Here is an 18,580-nt window from a genome sequence, read left to right on the forward strand (position 1 = left end):
GAATGCAATACACACTTCTGCACTGCCTCCATCGTTTTTTTTGTCTTCATGCTCATTCTCTTTTTTTTAACACAATAATATATACCTTTTTTTTTTTTTTATTGAAATACATAATGGTCAACGCATATGCGCCCATACCCATGTTAATGGGACTCCACCAAACAATACGAAAACCATTAAATACCATTAATTCTTCCATCGCAGACAGGACGGCAGTCAACCAAGCTTTGTCCTCACTCCACGCAAAAATTCTGACTTGACGTGGATGGGCTGCAACTTCGGAGATCGACGGTGGAGAACACGCAACCAGATCGGACGGCGGAGGTTGATATTGGAAGGCACACAACTGCTGAGCTTTACCTCCCGAGAACCTTACGTTGCGTTACGTCAGTGGTCATCCACGTGTCTGCTCCATATTATATTGGAGTCGCTCACCGGAATATCCCTTCGCCGGCAAATGGTCCCGAGATTTTCCCGGCGCCGGAAAATGGCCAATACATCGCGCTCTTGACTCGACGCCTGACGCTGCCACGACTGCTGGTTTCAAATTTGGAGATGCGGGAAAAATCTGGGCGGTTTTCCAAAACTGCTGAGCGGTTGAAATTAGCATTTCAACATCTAAGCCGCTCTCGCAGGCTTCATTCTAAGCCATACCATACAAGTCGTGAAGGAAAATTTCAGAAGACACGTTTCTTGGGTCGGTCGTATAAACTTTAACGTGTGGACCATCATGATGTTGTCTTCCCATTTTGTCCTAAATAATCAGTCCGTCTTCGTCAGAAAATCGTTGAAGTATTTTTTCACCTACAGTCCAGGAAACTTCCAACGATCAAGATTTGCCTCTATATATTTATGGATATGGAGATCATGCTGAGATACTTGTCTAAAAGGTTCATCCAAAAATAGATCAGATGGCCCTGCTGCAGAAAATCTATGCTGGGGTAGTAGGGGCAGAGTTAAGGGACCTTCCAGGTTTCAGATTCTATCCAACAGAAGAGGAGCTGCTGGACTTCTATTTGAAGAAAAGGGTTCAAGGCAGCTACCCAGTGAGCTTTGATAAGATCATACCTACGTTGGACCTGTATCAGTATGATCCGTGGGAGTTACCAGGTACAGTCAACATTCTGGTTTTTCAGTGTTTTGAATTTTAAAAGGTCTCTCACAGTCTAATTGATGAATTCGTACTCTTGCAGGCTTGGATTATGATGTTGGGTTGACACAATGGTTCTTCTTTGTTCCAAGAAACCAGGAGAAGGCGTGCCCACGGAATAATAGACTGACGGCATCGGGTTTCTGGAAGGCCACCGGTTCAGACAGAGCAGTCCGCAACAAGCTGCTTCACTGCATCGGTCTGAAGAAAACACTTGTGTTTTACAAAGGAAAAGGCCCTCGTGGAGAGAAGACCGACTGGATCATGAACGAATACGGTTTGTTAGATTTCAGCTCGTCGACCCCCAGGGTAGGTTTGTTAATGTTTTCCATTCAGCTGCCTTTATGTTTGCCAGATCTATAAGCACTAAGAGCACAGTGAAAAATGAAAGTTACCTATTTGCACCGACCAATACTATTTAAGAGCCTTTGATAAATCCTACGCCATTGATTTGTTTAGAAGCAAGGTGCTCTACAGCCACGGTGGGAGAGTGCCTGGTTTCTCTCACTGCAGAGATACTAATGGAATTAAATGGATTGGCATGTGCAGAAGAAAATGGATATGGTGTTATGTCGGATATACAGAAAGGCTGCTTCTCATAAGTCGATTGAAGAACGAGCAAAGAGTGATCACCTTGAGAAAGAAGAACGGGTTCATTCACTTGGTGACGAATATCTAGAGAAGTCTCATTCAGACACCCTTAATGGCAGCTGCCAATTATCAAATCCAATGACAGAGACCACAATTTCCTCATTACCTCATAAGAATGAGGACGGAATGTGTTCTTTTTCTGTAAGTACAACGAACAATGAATCTAATCTGTTTGACTGCCTGGAACCGTTTATGTTTTTTGAAGATACAACGGTATTGAAGACCCCAAAAGCTCGTAAGCGGCCACCACAGTTAGAGCTGCCCAAGTTGCCGATGGACTGCTTGTTTACCCAACGTATAGCTACTCCTTTTGCTCTTCTCTCTACCCCATCTCCGTTTCAGATTCCATTAGTTTAAATAGAAATTGATACTTCCCTTCCAGTACGTGTTCTCAACGAATTCAAATTTGCCATTTTCTCATTTAAGCAGTATGTAACTGACACCAGTGACGTGATTTCTCTGCAAATCAGATGGTTCATTTCGGAAAGGTTTATCCAAGGAAATATTATGATGACAGTTTACATAGCATGTAATCTACAGTCAAAATTCAGAATTGAAAAATAAATAGCCGGAGTGGATGTCATTGCAAAGGTGTCTACTTGAATAGCAGGATTGGATGCCTTTCCAAATATCTCGACTTGACCAATAGGATTGTTAAGAGTATATAGAGTAATTGTTCCAGTGAAGATTGCATAGACATATATAAAATTTCCAGTCTTTGACCGTTTTAAATTAGAGTAATTGTTCGTGGCCTTTTTAAATTACTATGTACTTCTTTTATAAATTTCGCCATGATATTTCCCTATTAAAACGAATCACTACATTTCTACAATATTTATTAAGCTAGCCCCTCGTCGCTTTATGTTCAGAGTAAAACCGCCTTCAGTTTCCCAGTACTGGATTGATTGTCCGACTTCTAAGCTGAACGGACGCTGAATTGATCAGGAGTTCGATTAGGGTTAGTAGCGGTCCCCACCCTCAGCATGAAGCATCAATTGCGGCCCTCAAACAGAGCCATGAAACGTGCTGCCAGTCCTCAATAAACTGCAAGCCTAAAGAGAACCATAAAGACTTCCAGCCTGCAACAAGTTGCAGGCCTGAAGAATGCCCGATTGAATGTGATAGTGACTGCAGAATCCCTGATCAATGTAGGTAACAGAACATCGGAGTTTACGGAAACTACAAATGCTGAATATTTCTCAATCAAAGAGACTCTCTGCTTTGGTTAGTTAGTTTCAATATTATTAGGAATTTAGATATGTTTTTTAGTTAAATTAAACCAGAGGGGCTGCGCGGCAGCTAGTCCCTGCCCTATGCCGAAGGAATTTATAGCTGGCATAGATGTTCATGCTGCTTGCTCTGTTGCTTCTATTGGGTAGTAAACATGCGATTCGCTCTCCTGGCAGGGGTTTAATTGTTGAAACTAAGCACAACGCGGTTAAAGTGAAAGGTCGGGCGCAGAAACAAGTAAAATGGATTTCAGTTTATTGTGTGATGTGCACCCCTCTCGGCAGATGTTTCCAGTAGTCTATGGGACCGCCGCTCCCAGCTATCGCGTTTAGACTAGCCCTCCTCGGTTCCTATCCTGCCCAAGCAAGCGTCGAACCAGGAGAACCTACCTGCTTCTCTGTTGCTATACCTCACGACGAATGGCAAACTCTGAATATCCGGACCATTGTGACTCAACTACCAGTTAGCAACCATGACTTGAATGGGGGCAATCCAAACAAATTCCTTCACCGAAATGCTGCCAAGAGATAAATACGTACATAAAATTTGCAAATGTTCTTTCACAGAAATGCTGCCAAGAGATAAATATGTACATAAACTTTCCAAATATTCCTTCACAGAGATGCTGCCAAGAGATAAATATATACATAGATTAAACTTTGCAAATGTTCCTCCCCATAAATGCTGCCAAGAGATAAATATGTACATAAACTTTGCAAATATTCCTTCACAGAGATTCTGCCAAGAGATAAATATGTACATAAACTTTGCTAATATTCCTTTACAGAGATGCTGCCAAGAGATAAATATGTACACAAAATTTGCAAATGTGTGTTTAACCCACATTCATTAAGACAAACAAAAATTATAATTTAACTACTAAGATTTTAGATATAGGACATTAAGTTAAAAACCAAATATCACAACTAAACAAGCACCGATATGGCCCAAATTGTTAAGTAGCGTTGCATATCAGAGATAGAAATTTGTGCAAAGTTCATGCCACTTCTTGAATCTAGCCACATCATGCAAGGTCAAAGACGCCAAGTCACAAATGGGGGTCCAACCATTCTGTGCTAGTGTCAAAGCAACAAGGAAGAGATGCCAAGTCACAAATGGGGGTCCAACCATTCTGTGCTAGTGTCAAAGCAACAAGGAAGAGATGCCAAGTCACAAATGGGGGTCCCATCGTTCTGTGCTAGTGTCAAAGCAAGAAGGAAGTAAGGAAGAGATGCCAAGTCACAAATGGGGGTCCCACCGTTCTGTGCTAGTGTCAAAGCAAGAAGGAAGTACGTCGAGAAGTGTAGCGGCACCCATGACAAGTTACAAATGGGGGTCCCACCGTTTTGTGCTAGTGTCAAAGCAAGAAGGAAGTACATCGAGAAGCGTAGCGGCACCCACATGATTTATTTTGTCATGAGAAACACAACCATGTATCTCTCATGCTAAACGCCAACTTGCATGCATACCAAATGCCTTATTACAATAAATGCCAACCTACCTTATTACGTTAAATGCCAACAGCAAAAAAACTACCTAACGGGGCAATCCCTTATCTCTCTCGAATATGCTTTCATAGCCAGCAACTCTTGGAAGCTCATGTGGTAATTGAAATTTGGTTTTATGAGTGTGCATCCATTCTGGTATTGATGTCTTCTTTTTGTTTATTGAGCACTCCTAATTGCCCCAGGAATGATCATCGCCGAAGAAAGAAGCTACCACACAGACGTATTCTCATGAATTGGCTGAGCTTATGATGCTGCTGGCCTTTGAAGCACTAGGATGCAATGGCAATCCTAAAGTGATTTATAAGGTGCCTGAGATGCTGCTAGAGCTGCTGTGAATTGTAAATGGATGTGAGCCATGAGATGCTGCTAGAGTTGTGAATGGATATGAGCCATTTTCTACACAAATGAGGAGGGCCTATGTTGTTCACGTTGCTGGTGTGGCGAAGAAGGAGGTAGCAAGTGGCAAGCCGAGGTGATTCAAGCATCCAGCCAGTTTATTGAACTAGCCAACAAGTAACAAATGAGGCAAGTAACCAACTCAAAGCCAGCATCATGGACCCCATCCCAGGAGCCTGGTTAGAAGGTGAGGTGATTCTATGTGCGTTACGAGTTTCATGTTTCCTTCATAAACAACTGTATACATAGACGTAAGGACATTGACAGTAATACAACCCCGGGCTGGTTGGTGAATCAACAGTGAAAAGGGGGAGGACGAGTAGTGGTCTCTGTGAGTTTACCTCCCTTTAGTTGAAGCTTATGAATCTCCTGCCTCCCTCCGCAGAAGACAACTCCCGCCTCCATCAGTGTGCAGACCGACCTACACGGGGACATTTAAGCCATCAACACCTACCCACAGGCTAGCTGTCACAAGCATCCCTAAGGGCGTCAGGTTACCACCAGCCCTTCTGCAGCGACATCAAATAGGCTAGCCTTACACGTTACATAAATAATATTGCTACATCAAATAAAAAGGTATGTACGTTACATAAGTAATATTGCTACAACAAATAAATAGGTATGTAGGCAGGGTGATATTGATCTACCTTGGTCATTCTATACGAGAATATGGTAGGAAGATCGCTACTACTAGTAGTTCAGTTGAAGCGTTTTCTTCACGTCATTTCCATTCTGTGGGTGGAACATGAACCTGGTGAATAGTTGAACAACTTGCCCCACTCCCGCCGACAGGATTCAGGAGAAAATTGACCAGAGGGCCTAGTGAATGGCAAGCAAAACCGAAGAGGCAAATTCTGCATTGAAAATACAGGACAGAGCAACCCCAATGCAAATACAGGACAGAGCAATCCCATTGTAGCGGACACCATCTCACATGCAGAACGCCATCTGTCTCTGTTCTACGCCATCACATGCACAACGCTATCTATCCTTGTTCTACACCATCTGTCTCTGTTCTGGTTCTATCTCTGTTTTGGTTCTATAGTCATGTTCTCAGATTATAAAATAACATTTAATATTTATGGACTAATGCTAGCAATAGTTTCCTGATAGAAAATGTCAACGAAATACATGGAATATCCTATGAAGAATAGGAAAAATATCATGGGTATAGCCTCTTCCCCTTTGGAAGAGGCCAAATAAGATGGTAAAAGGATATGCGCCGGAAAACTTGGTTTATAAGTCATCCCGACTAATAACAAACAGGTGATTTAATGGTTTAACATCGCCAATCGATTACTATAGTGCCATAACATTGCCAAATAACAAAGACTAATAATTGTATTTAGATTTTGAATCTCACAATTTACATTTACCCATTACTACACTACTACACCGCGAAATAAGGCTGACGAAAAACAAAAATTATGTTGAAAAGTATGTCCTATACTGTATTGGGATGTTTAGTCGACTAAATCGGCCAAAAGCGGCATGAGATACCATCGGAGTTTGAGTATATCATACATTTGGTAGCGCCTGTTTACAATATGAGGAAATCCTATGGAAAACTTCAGAATAGTGACTACTTACGTGTTTGAAATCGTTAGGTTTTAAGTTTTACACAATTGGCAAATATTATTCAAGAGTACAATTCCCTATAAGAGTTGGGGTCTTATATGCTGGTCCAAAGATTAAAGCTATAAGACTTCTTAGAGTTGAACCAATTTCAAAATCCGTAAAGAACTGTTACAGTTTCCGAGACTAAGAAAGTTCAATACAAGTTTTGTTCGAAATTTATGTGGAGGTTTTTATTATATCAAAACCCACTTCTAAAGTATTACCATTCCAAAGTAAAGTATTACCATTCCAAACTATTACTGTTATGTTTTTCTAAGTGGTTTTTTTTGTGCGTTTTAAAGTGCTTGTTAATTTATGGGATTGATTCCCAATAAAGTGATTATGGCAATTATTTCAACATTTCCTCAAATGCAACTAATTGTTATTTTTTAGTTCTTTTTGGGTGGATTTTAGAGTGGTGATTAATTTATGTGATTGATTCCCAATAAAGTCATTATGGAAATTATTTCAACATTCCCTCTAATTCAACTAATTGTTAATTTTTTTAGTGGTTTTTGGATGGATTTTAGAGTGATGGTTAATTCATGTGATTGATTCCCAATAAAGTGGTTATGACAATTATTCAACATCTCCCTCAAATGCAACTAGGAAATCAAACCCTCAGATGCAGATAAGAAATCAAACTTCAGTCAAGACTCATGATACCATGTTCAGGGTTTCCATTACAACTATAATGCTTTACTAAACTTCCAAATCTTGAACATTATCATGAGTGAGCAATTAATCTTATATTCCCAAAATAGTGATTAATCTACAAAACTAATTCTCAATAATATTAGTGTAATAATTACTCCAACAAATTCAAAATCAAATAAATAAATAAATCAAATAAATATACTTTTATTGTATAAATTAATTCTCCAATAAAATAAATAAATAAATCAAATCAGTATACTTTTATGGTATAAATCAGTTCTCACATTAGTGTAACAATTATTCCAACAATTTCAGAATCAAATAAATAAATAAATCAAATACTTGTACAACAATTTCAAAATCAAATAAATAAATAAATCAAATACTTGTACAACAATTTCAAAATCAAATAAATAAATAAATCAAATACTTGTACTCTTATTGTATAAGTGATATTGAAATACTGGTCTGAAATAAATTAAAAATTAATTTTGAAACTTCCTAATGTCTTTTTCTTTATTTCCAAAGGAATAATGTCTTTGCTCTTTGTACCCACGAAAATAAGTTTAACTTACTGGCTTTCAAAGTAACATGGCTCAGGCACCTAAAGTCGAAAATAAAACATTTATCACTCAAATTATTTTACATATCCCATATTATATAAGTACATGACATCTTTGTAATCACGTGACGTCGGTGAGATTTCACAACCTCACAATAGATATTTTTTTCAGAGGACCTCACAATAGATATATAAAGCAGCCCGGTCAATAATACCAATCTGATTAATATAATGTTTTGTAATACTTTTGAAGGGAATAATTAGCTCTATATTTTCGGATTTGCCTTCACCTGAACACAGGTCAACAATATCGAGCCGGTGGATTGAAATTGTAGGTTTGAAGACCACTAATTCCAAATTATACAAACTATTGACCCCATTATCGTTACAAATGTTGAAAGTATGAATCTAAAGATTTCAGATGTCATAAAATGAACGGATCTTATCGCTTCATATTGCTAGCATTGTTGTGCAAGGGAAAGATTTACGACGTGGATCAAAAGTTTTTATGGAAGCGTTATTTAAGAAATTCTGTGTATTTATTGCAGGTTGCTACAAATGTATTTTATTTAAAATTTGAATATGATTGAATGTTTAATTTGAATGTGATTGAATGTTTTGGGTTACGGGATGTTTTAAATTGGTTTTAAAATATATATTTTAAATAATAATTAAAAAATTTAATTTATTTATATATTTAAAATTATATTTTAATAATTAAAAATAGTATAAATTTAGATTTGGAGTATGTTTCAAAATTGTTTTTATTTAAGTAAATAATTGGCCTCTTCAGAGACAAGAAAACAAGTTAGCAACCGGAAACATATATATTAACAACCCAAAACATATGAATATCTAACATACATTAACAACCCAAAACATATAAATATGTAACAGTAATGAGAACTTGCCCTTTACAAACCACTCAAAAGGAAACCCAAAACCCATAAATGTCTGACAGACCACCCACAAGTATTCCAGTGACATGGATTTCTATTTTATAATATTATATGTCAATCAAATCTAATAAATAATATTCAGAAACAACATATTTTAATAAATAATGTTAAAATATAACAAATTAAAAAAATTATATTTATTATGTTAAGTTCTCAATTTTCAGTTAGAAAACCAAAAATATATATAATATAATTTTCTTACATATCAAAATTAAATCAACAATTATATGACCATATTTTAAAAAAATACACTTCCTTATAAACATAAGTTTTAAACTGCTCAAATGCTGAATAATTCTCAATCGAGGAGACTGATAAAAGCTTCAGGTAGAGTGAAAGCTTTCAAAATCTTTTCTCTCTGTTTTGATTAGAGCTGGTCAGAGAATTTCATTATTGTTAAGAATTTAGATATGTTTGATTAGAGCTGGTCAGAGAATTTCATTATTGTTAAGAATTTAGATATGTTTTCTAGTTAAATAGTTGGATTTAAATTTTGCATCTCACAATTTATATTACCAAATGAGATTTTCATACATCAACAAATTATCATATCAGGATAGTGCTAGCAGGGCTGGAACTCTTCTGGTTTTTATGAATATAACTGGACTTTTAGAAAAAAATTATTTCCTCCGCTGGGGATTCTCGGTCCGTGAATGATTCTCTGTAATTGGACTTTGCAATTAACAAGTGATGGAAATTTCACTGTACATACATTATAAGATACAACTTATAAATTGAAATTGAATACAACCGGACTGAAACAGTCGGAGTCCTTCCGTCCGTTAACTTGAAACGTTGGGCACACACATCAATTGAACCCATCGGAATCCTTCCATCCGTTACCCTGAAACGTTAGGAATCGCATTCTCCCTGACCTGTGTGCTGTCGGCCCTTTCGTTGAGAAGTGAAATTCCAATGAATGAAGAAAGCGTGTCATAAGTAATGTTTAACATAAAAGGCTTCGGAAGAGTCGGGTAAACTGCCGGCCCCGTGCATGTAATGGAGAATAAAAAGTCTACGAAAGCGCGTTATAAGGAAAGAATGATAAGAAAAACCGGTCTAGATAAATCCGGGTTAGCCGGTTGTATAATGTAGGGTAATTGTGATGAGGTAGTGGTGTTTTCTTTTCATATTATATTTGTTTCACATTTCACGTTTGTTTTATCGTATGTTTTTTAATGTCTAGTATGGATAGTTGTAAGAGGTATGTTAAAAGTTATATTATAGTGGACCTTTATAATATTATATTTATTTCATATTTTTATGTTTACTTTATGGTATGTCCTAATATTATTTAATGTATAAGGAAAGTATAACTTGGTTCAGGAGAATATATAATTATTTTTTTATAATGGCCAAATTTAAAAGACGAAATTAATAATGTGTTCTTAAGTTATATATGAAGAATAATAGTAAGTGTGCGGTTTTTTAATATGTTAAATTTTTGTTCGCTGATAATTTTATGTTGTTATTGTGTTTATTTTTGGGTTTCCTTTTTCATGGCTGTGTTTTTGATGTAAAAGTTAACGCTGTACGGTAGGTCAGTATTTATTTTGTTAATTTTTGTGTGATGGCTGGTTTTATGGATGGTTATTATTATTATTAAATGTTAATAATATTGTAAATAATGTTTCATGGTGTGTATATATATAAAACTGTTTTAAATGTTAATTTCGATATACATTTTATAATTTATTAAATTATATTAATAAATTTTAAGTGAAGGTAATTTATAAATGATAAAAGTATATATATATATATATATTTTGCTTAAATGAATGAATAAATTTTTTGTTAAAGTTTAATACATTATAGAGAATTTCGGGTCTTTTAATGACTTTAAATATATGTAATACCATGGGCTTAATATTATTAGTCACTGTTACTAGGTGCCTTCAACAATATATGTTGACTTAACAAGCTCTATTCGGTCTAGTTTATCTAAAAATTCCTCCCTTTACGCTCAAATGGGGAAATCCTTTAAGACTAATAAGAAAATCCCACGTGCTTTCCCCATTCAACATCATTCTCCAACACGACCTTGCTTATTTGTTGAAATTTGACTTTTGGATCTAAACTTTAGATGCCCACTATGGTTTTCTAGATGGAAAGGACATTCACTATGTCATTCATGCATTCTTCTTAGTCTGCTTCTTCTTCACCACCAACGATATCCTACTGCCCTCCTCATATCCAACCTCATTGCTCACCAATTGGTTTTCTCCTCCCCAAATATAGTGTTCATGGATGCCCTCCCTCTAGGTCTCACCTTGTCGGAAATGTATTTTGTCTCAAGCTACTTCTACTAAAATTTCCATTCATACATCTCTTCGATAGAAAAATTACAATGGATGTAGATCTAGGGAATTTACACATGATATTCCAATCCCAATCAGGTTCTCTCTATTAGCTTTAGTATCAATACAATTTGTAGTTATTCACAACCACTTCATCCTTCTCTAGTCTTCTATTCATCATCTCTCATACTAATTGTTCAAGATAAAAATATGAAATAAATAAATAATAAGAAAGCATACAATGCAACAACTCATATAAACTGTGCACAACATGATTTATTGTGGAAAATCTGAGTTGGGAAACACATCCTAATAATAGATTTATTGTCTTTTGTCTTATATGGAGCCAATATCAATATGGCCAACACCCTAGCCTCAACCATATGAGGAATCCAATTTCTCAATTATGGCACATCATAATGGAGATTTCCGAAACCTTTTAAAATATTTAACTACATGTCATAGCATAGGCGTATTGGCTACTACTTGAGTGAATGTTTTTCCTTAAAAGGTAAAATTACAATACCCTATTTTACCTTGACAATGAGACAAACACATTAATCCTTACTTTTACTTCTATGATATATACCATGATATACATGTTCCTCCTCGAGGACATTAGAAATTTATGATCTGATTAAATTTTGAAGAGGTGATGTCTTACATTTTTTATTTTCAATCTAGAGTTTGTTGATGGTTATGATATAGACTGAGATTGGGGGTTTATATGTTACTTATATCTATATATTGTGATAAATAATTTTTATGATCATATATTACTAAAAATTATCTGAGTGTGTTAGGAGACCATAATGATGGATATCCAGATGAGCGGGTAATGATAAAAGTTTTATTTTATACTAGAATGTATGTACACACACACACACACACACACACACACACGCACACACACACACACACACACACCATTATGATGATTGATTAGCAGATGTAGGAAGAGGTTATGCATTTTTTGAATGACCCACATATGTGAGATAGGGTTGTATGGAGTATATTGGATTTTCTTTGGAGGGGTGGGGGGCAACATTATTGACTCCAATTGCTAGCACTCTATCCATCTCTTTAGTTGGAATGTTGTGAACCTTCATCTTGAAGTTACATGCTTCTATAAATGTTGGACCATAGATTTGGTCACTCACAAGGTTGCACTAAAGGGCACACATCAAGGAAGACACCTTTATTCTTAGTCACAATTAACTATCTTATCTCAATGGGTGACTCATGAATTAATGATTTTTGGCATTTTTATACATATGTTCTCATCAATCAATCACATATATTTAAAAGGCATGCATTATGACACCTTTGGAACTATAGTAATAGTTTTTTGAAGGAACAATCAACATAACATACATGGTTTTGGGAAACAAAAGGATACTTCAACTAAAAGTATTGTGGGACCCCTAGAACTATGAGAAGACTCCTTGAAGGGAACAATCAACTTGGAACCATTTCTATCACAAAACGAAAGAATACTCGAAGGGAAAGTTTTGTGACACCTGTAGGACTTTTGCAAGAGTTCTTGAAAGGAAAAAGTTACTTGGCGCTCTTTGTATTAGGAATAACATGGATACCTCAAGAGAAATTATTGTAACACTTGGAAAACTTGACATCCTTAGTATCTAGAAATACAAAAGTAAACTTAATGTCAAGAAAATGGGCATAGATACCTAAGATAAAAAACATTTTCTTTGAAAAATAGAAAAAAATAAAAAGGTGATTATTGGACTTAGACTTAAATTGAACTTTAGAAAATTCAAATGTAGAAATTTTAGATATCATAAAACAAGTGGGGAGAATATTCCAAATGGGTAATAATTATAATAAAATGTTGAGTTAGATCAAACTTTAGAAAATTCATATGCAGAAATTTTATGTATTCTAGATATCCTAAAATAAGTGGGGAGAATATTCCAAATGGGAAATCATTATAATAAAATGTTGAGTTAAATTGAGTGTAAAGGAGAAAGGGGAATGAAACAAATAGAGTCAATTTTAAAAAACATAGAATTGGGATTAAGAGATAACTATGAAAATAAAATAATAAATAGAGATGTTTAGAAAGAAAAAATATTTAAAAGAAAATCTAAACAAAATAATAAAATAATTTAAAAAAATAAAAAATAAAGAAATTAAAGTAAAATAAAAAAATAAAAAAGTCAACTGTAAATAAAATAATAATAATAATAAAATAATGAATGTTAGAAGAAAATAATAATTTATTTATAAGAAGAATCCTGAAAAGAGATAATTTGGGGAAAGGAGAAAAAGGGACAAGTGAGAACTCATATCAAAGAAGGAAGACATATCACATACAACCTAATGTTGCATGATGGTTGTAATGCTAAATATATTTTTCCTATGATAAAGTTGAGACCTGTGAGTGTTGTGAGTATGGTGTGTGGAGCCACTTCATTAAGTGGGAATCCTAAGAACTAGAAAGCTCACTTTCACATTATAAGTTTATTTATCCGTTCTACAACTCCATTGCAAGTTGGAGGTTCCTAGAGAAAAAATACCCAACGAATAAGCTAGGAGATCAACTATTAGATTGGAAATATTTTGGCAAAAATAAGATTGAAAAATAGATCTATTAAACGGAGGTTAGATTACATTGGTAATCATCTACAGTGATTTAGATGCCAAAAAAAAATTAGTGAACAGTTCTCTATGTTTGAAGTTGGTAATAAAATGTGTTGTATAATTTTATGTTATCGAAATGACAACTAATATAAAAAAGTGATAATTGTATTGTTGTTCTCTCACTCAAAATAGTTATTATTACCCTCTAGATTTTCTTGCCATCCCAATGTGTGGTATAATCATACGTTATTGAAATCACATAAAAAAAAGGGGAGAGTCGTATGGTTGTTATCTCACTAAAAATAATTATTATTAAGATATAGCATTCCATGTCAATTTATAATTCATAATTATCCAATAACAGTGCCTAAACGAATCAGCTATATCCTAATATGCTCAGGATGATAATTATTCCAATGCTTAGGATAATAATTATTCCAATTTCATTATAGCATATTTATGCTTGCTATATCCTAATATGCTCAGGGTGATAATTATTCCAATGCTTAGGATAATAATTATTCCAATTTCATTATAGCATATTTATGCTTAAGACTTACGGGAGTTTATCCAGTTTCATAGGCAAAAAAATTAAAAATATCAACTCTCATAGGGCAAAAAAAAGGATCGATGTTCCGTATTCCTTTGATGCAACATAAAGGTAACTTGACTCAAAAGAAAAGAAATGAATGGTGGTTGGCAAGAAAATAAAAATAAAAAATCATGATAATGATAATGAAAGCGAAAGATTTTAAAACATGTAACATTAAAATTAATTATTATTATTATAACATAGTTAAATAAAAAAATGAAAGATTATGAAACCTCAAAATTCAATTATTATTATACTGTTGTTAAATAAATAAAGATATCGAAATTGTCAATTTGATGAAGACGTGAAAGGTTTTGTACGAATAATTAATGTTAAGCATTACTCAAAAATTGTAGAGGGATACACCTATTTGCGCTGAATGGATAAAAGTCATAAATAAGATGAACATTTTAGTGGAGTTTCCATTCTCTATTTTACTTTATAGAGAATGGAAACTTGATTGGTTTAATTTTCTCAAATTATTTTATGCATTAAAATTATTTACAAAAATAGTTATTTATATTTTTGGAAGTGGATATGAAGTATTGAGTATCTCAAATTATGGGTGAATATGATAATGCATTAATTATGATTATGGTTAATGATATTTCTTATAATAATGCTAAATATGATAATGTATTAATTATGATCATGGTCAACCATGTTCCAATTTTATATTGTGACAAAAATTGTGTTAATATTAACCATGGTTAACTATCATCAACTATGTTGTTTTAAGGTTTATAATATTTATTTTAGAGTTTATATATATCAACCATGGGTAACCATCATCAACTATGCTTTTTTAATATTTATAATATTTATCATATGGTTCATATATTTTGAGTCTACAATATTAATCCATTGGGTTTACTATTCTTCGCTTACATTTTTAGTATTAATCCCTTTGGGTTTATTAGTGTCCTGGGTTTATAATATCAATCCCTTGGGTTTAATAATCTAAAGGTTCCTATTCCTAGGGTATAATATTATTGATAGGGTTTATAATATTAATCTTAGGGTTTAATATAAATCTTCTAGTTTTATAATCCATTTGGTTTATAATAAAATTCATTGGTTTTATTAATCCTTGGATTTTTAGTATTAATAATTTCTTACATTTATAATATTAATTCCAAGGGTTCTCAATATTAATCATTTGGATTTTTAATATCAATCCCTTCGGTTTGTTAATCCTTCGGATTTATAATAATAATAATCCATTGCATTTATGATAATAATATCTTTGTGTTTAGTATTATTTCCTGAGTTTATAATGTCTTGAGTTTATAATATTAATAACTTGATATCATTATTATAAATTCACATTATCATTGTTAGAATTATTATCGTATTTATAATATATTGATAATAATAATGATATTATTATATTTATATATTTATTATAACCTATTTGGTTCATTAGTACAAAATGGCTAACTACTTACTAAAAATATGACTAAAATTTGCATATAAACGACTATTTTTTGGTCGGTGACCAACTGTAGTAGCTAATTTACAGTATCTTATAACGCAACCAACTTTTAGTTATTTTTAGCTTAGTCATTAATTGGATGTCTCAATTTTATTATCTAGTAGTATATTTAGTTATAAATATGGTAATCAATGTAGTCATTGATTTAGCCATTAATTTCCACAATTAATGATCAAATATACAACAAAATATATTACTAAATGATCACCTGATAAAACCAATTAATGACTAAGGAAATATGACCAAAATGTTGGTCTTCTTATAGAATACTTTAAATTAGATACTAATAGTCATATATGCAAATTTTAGTCATCGTTTGAAACCAATTAATGGCCAAAGAAATATGACTAAATTTTGGTAATGTTATAAGATATTATAACTTAGCTACTAGTAGTTGTATATATGCAAAATTTAGTCATCATTTGTAATCATAAATTTATCATTTGCAGCAGTCATTTATCTCTTTGTGGTAGTTTCATATTCATTGTATAAATGACTACTTTAGTAATTTATACTCATTTCATGTACTTTCATTAACAACCATTACAAAAAACCAATCTAGTCGTATATTAATTTTATTTGTGATCATCATTAATCAACATAAATTACTAATTTAGTGGTTTTAGATTGATTTTATGCATCCATTATTAATCAGCATGAATTAACTAGTATGATTTTGCAACTAAATTTAAAAAAAAGAAGTCATACAATGTACATGTTCATCTAATATGAAAATGCAAAGTTACAAATGTTAATAATAATACGAAATAGTATCAAGTGCAACTATACATAATTCCAACAAAAGAAATTATATTATATAAAATGTCAAGTATTACAATATGAGTTTCCAACTTAATATTGGTTGGATTAAAATTTACACATGCAATATTGTTTCATCACTTCAAAACATTATCATTGTGTTGTCAAGGCATTGCAGGTGAATTCACCAGCTATGAAGACTTGACCATTAGTCTCTGTGTGTGTCTTATGAGGGAAATTAGCTCTAGAAGTACCACTAGATCAGTTCTCTTCTATCTCTCTTTAATTTACATTTTTTCGCTCAAGTGTTATTGTTATCCTCTTTCTTCAATTCTTCCTTCTTACCGTCAAGACTGAGTTCCTTTCCTGAAAAATAAAGAAGATACAATGCAGAGTATAAGACATGAAATTCGATGAACACTGGAATATAAAATAAAGAAGACTATAAAGGATTTATATGATATATACATTAGCATCAAGAATATTGTCAATGTCATTTTCTCCATAAAAGCAAGAAACTCAAACAAGTTTTCTTTAGCTGGGAAATAGTGGCCATTATGTGGTGAGATGACATGTATAAACGAAGAAAATAAAACATCACCATAGAAAATAACACCTTAGTAAACTTAGTATTCAACCTTCAAGGAATGCTAGGCATAATCATGCCAACTAAGTTACATCCTAAAAAGCTAAAGTTGTAGATTACTTATACAATGTGAGAGTGGAAACAAAACTCCTAGATAAAGCCAAAGCTAAGTCTAGAATAATGTGAAATCAAGTAAAAATGATACAATAATAGGATAGCCTGGTATACATGTATATAACTAGATAATGTAGAAGGCTAAGTGAGTAATTTCAAGGCTGAAGGTCGATGATGTAAATAATTCCCAATTTTGATGAGCATTTCTTCAGATAAGAATTATTATTTGGGTGCATTATCACATATGAATAAGCCAACTAGTCTATATCAAATTATTAATGTTTTGCTTATATTTATGGATCACTACAATATAAGTGGATAAATTGCAATGACAATTCCCTTCCCATTGTATTCTTGACGTATGGTGCAATATACTAGTTGTGATTTGGAGCAAATTTCCAACATAAAAAATATGTAGCAATCACCGCTAGTAATCCCCCAAATAGGATTATTTTGGAATGTACTTTCAGATTCCAGTTGCTATATGATTCTTGAATAGAAAATCGACACTGAATTCCAACACCAAACTTCCAATTTGAGGGAACACTTGCGGCCATCCTCAATCACTCAAACTCAAAACACCAGTGATCATTATAATGAAAATAGAAAAGAAGAGTAGTTTTGATCTGTTTTGCAGATTTACATGCAAAGCACCAATAGTTTTCCCATATTTATCATACTTGTAATTTCCAAGATATAACACATTGATTGATCTTTTACAACAAATACTTGATTCAATACAAACAAAAATTTAACATATCACAACAATACCACCAATGTTTCATCCTCAATTAGTTCAAACTAGTTAGCACAAAAAAATCAAGAAAGAGAAACAAGTAGAAATAACAAATCCATCAATTAATAATCAATCAAAAAAGGATAAGATTTTTGTTGAATCTTGATAAACAAATATAAATTATATTAACAATCCACTGCAACTATTGGTCTTAGTCAAAGAGAAATACTACCTCGAGAACTCATCTTCCAAATTATTTTCTCTATCCATGAAGCTTTCTGCCATGCTGAAGACAGAATTCACATTCAATATTTTCGGTTTCTGAAGCTTCCCAAAGGCCTTTCCAAACGAAGCTATGAATTTCATTGCTTTTCATAAAATGCTTCTTGTACTAAAAAAATATAGTTTGACCATGTGATAGATAATTCAAGCAAGTAAAAAATTGCGTACAATATTTCTTAAAAGACTTCATGTTAAAAGGAAAACTTATTTCAGATAGAAAATTAATCTTAATAGAGATGGTCAATATTACGAAACAATGGTGGATATAAAACTCCAGGTAGGACTAACAAAATCATAATTGTAATAAAGTTGCTTGATTATGCTAAGTGAAGCCAACTAGATACATACAAGTTTTCATTTTCAACTTTCTTTCGGATATATTCAT

At 33.2% G+C, this 18,580-nt stretch overlaps 1 protein-coding gene across 1 annotated transcript; it reads left to right on the forward strand.

The window, feature by feature from the left end:
• The first annotated feature begins 673 nt into the window (after nt 1-673).
• Nucleotides 674-2,444, forward strand: LOC149217886 (NAC domain-containing protein 22-like). The gene is made up of 3 exons (XM_089391447.1): nt 674-1,110; nt 1,194-1,459; nt 1,700-2,444. Exons 1-3 carry the CDS (start codon nt 912-914, stop codon nt 2,156-2,158), a joined length of 924 nt encoding a protein of 307 aa, XP_089247573.1. The 5' UTR covers nt 674-911; the 3' UTR covers nt 2,159-2,444.
• Nucleotides 2,445-18,580: the final 16,136 nt, after the last annotated feature.

The sequence above is a fragment of the Pinus tabuliformis genome, chromosome 1_1 (assembly GCF_031772625.1).
Source record: "Pinus tabuliformis cultivar Carrire ecotype Pingquan chromosome 1_1, CPIR1, whole genome shotgun sequence".
In the NCBI taxonomy this organism is placed as follows: domain Eukaryota; kingdom Viridiplantae; phylum Streptophyta; class Pinopsida; order Pinales; family Pinaceae; genus Pinus; species Pinus tabuliformis.

What these genes read in the sequence shown, in the direction of transcription:
- LOC149217886 (XM_089391447.1), top strand. Translation starts at nt 912, where the DNA reads ATGGCCCTGCTGCAGAAAATCTATGCTGGGGTAGTAGGGGCAGAGTTA. An exon ending in TGATCCGTGGGAGTTACCAG is followed by an intron (nt 1,111 to 1,193) that starts GTACAGTCAACA and finishes GTACTCTTGCAG; the next exon opens with GCTTGGATTATGATGTTGGG. An exon ending in TCAGCTCGTCGACCCCCAGG is followed by an intron (nt 1,460 to 1,699) that starts GTAGGTTTGTTA and finishes TGGCATGTGCAG; the next exon opens with AAGAAAATGGATATGGTGTT.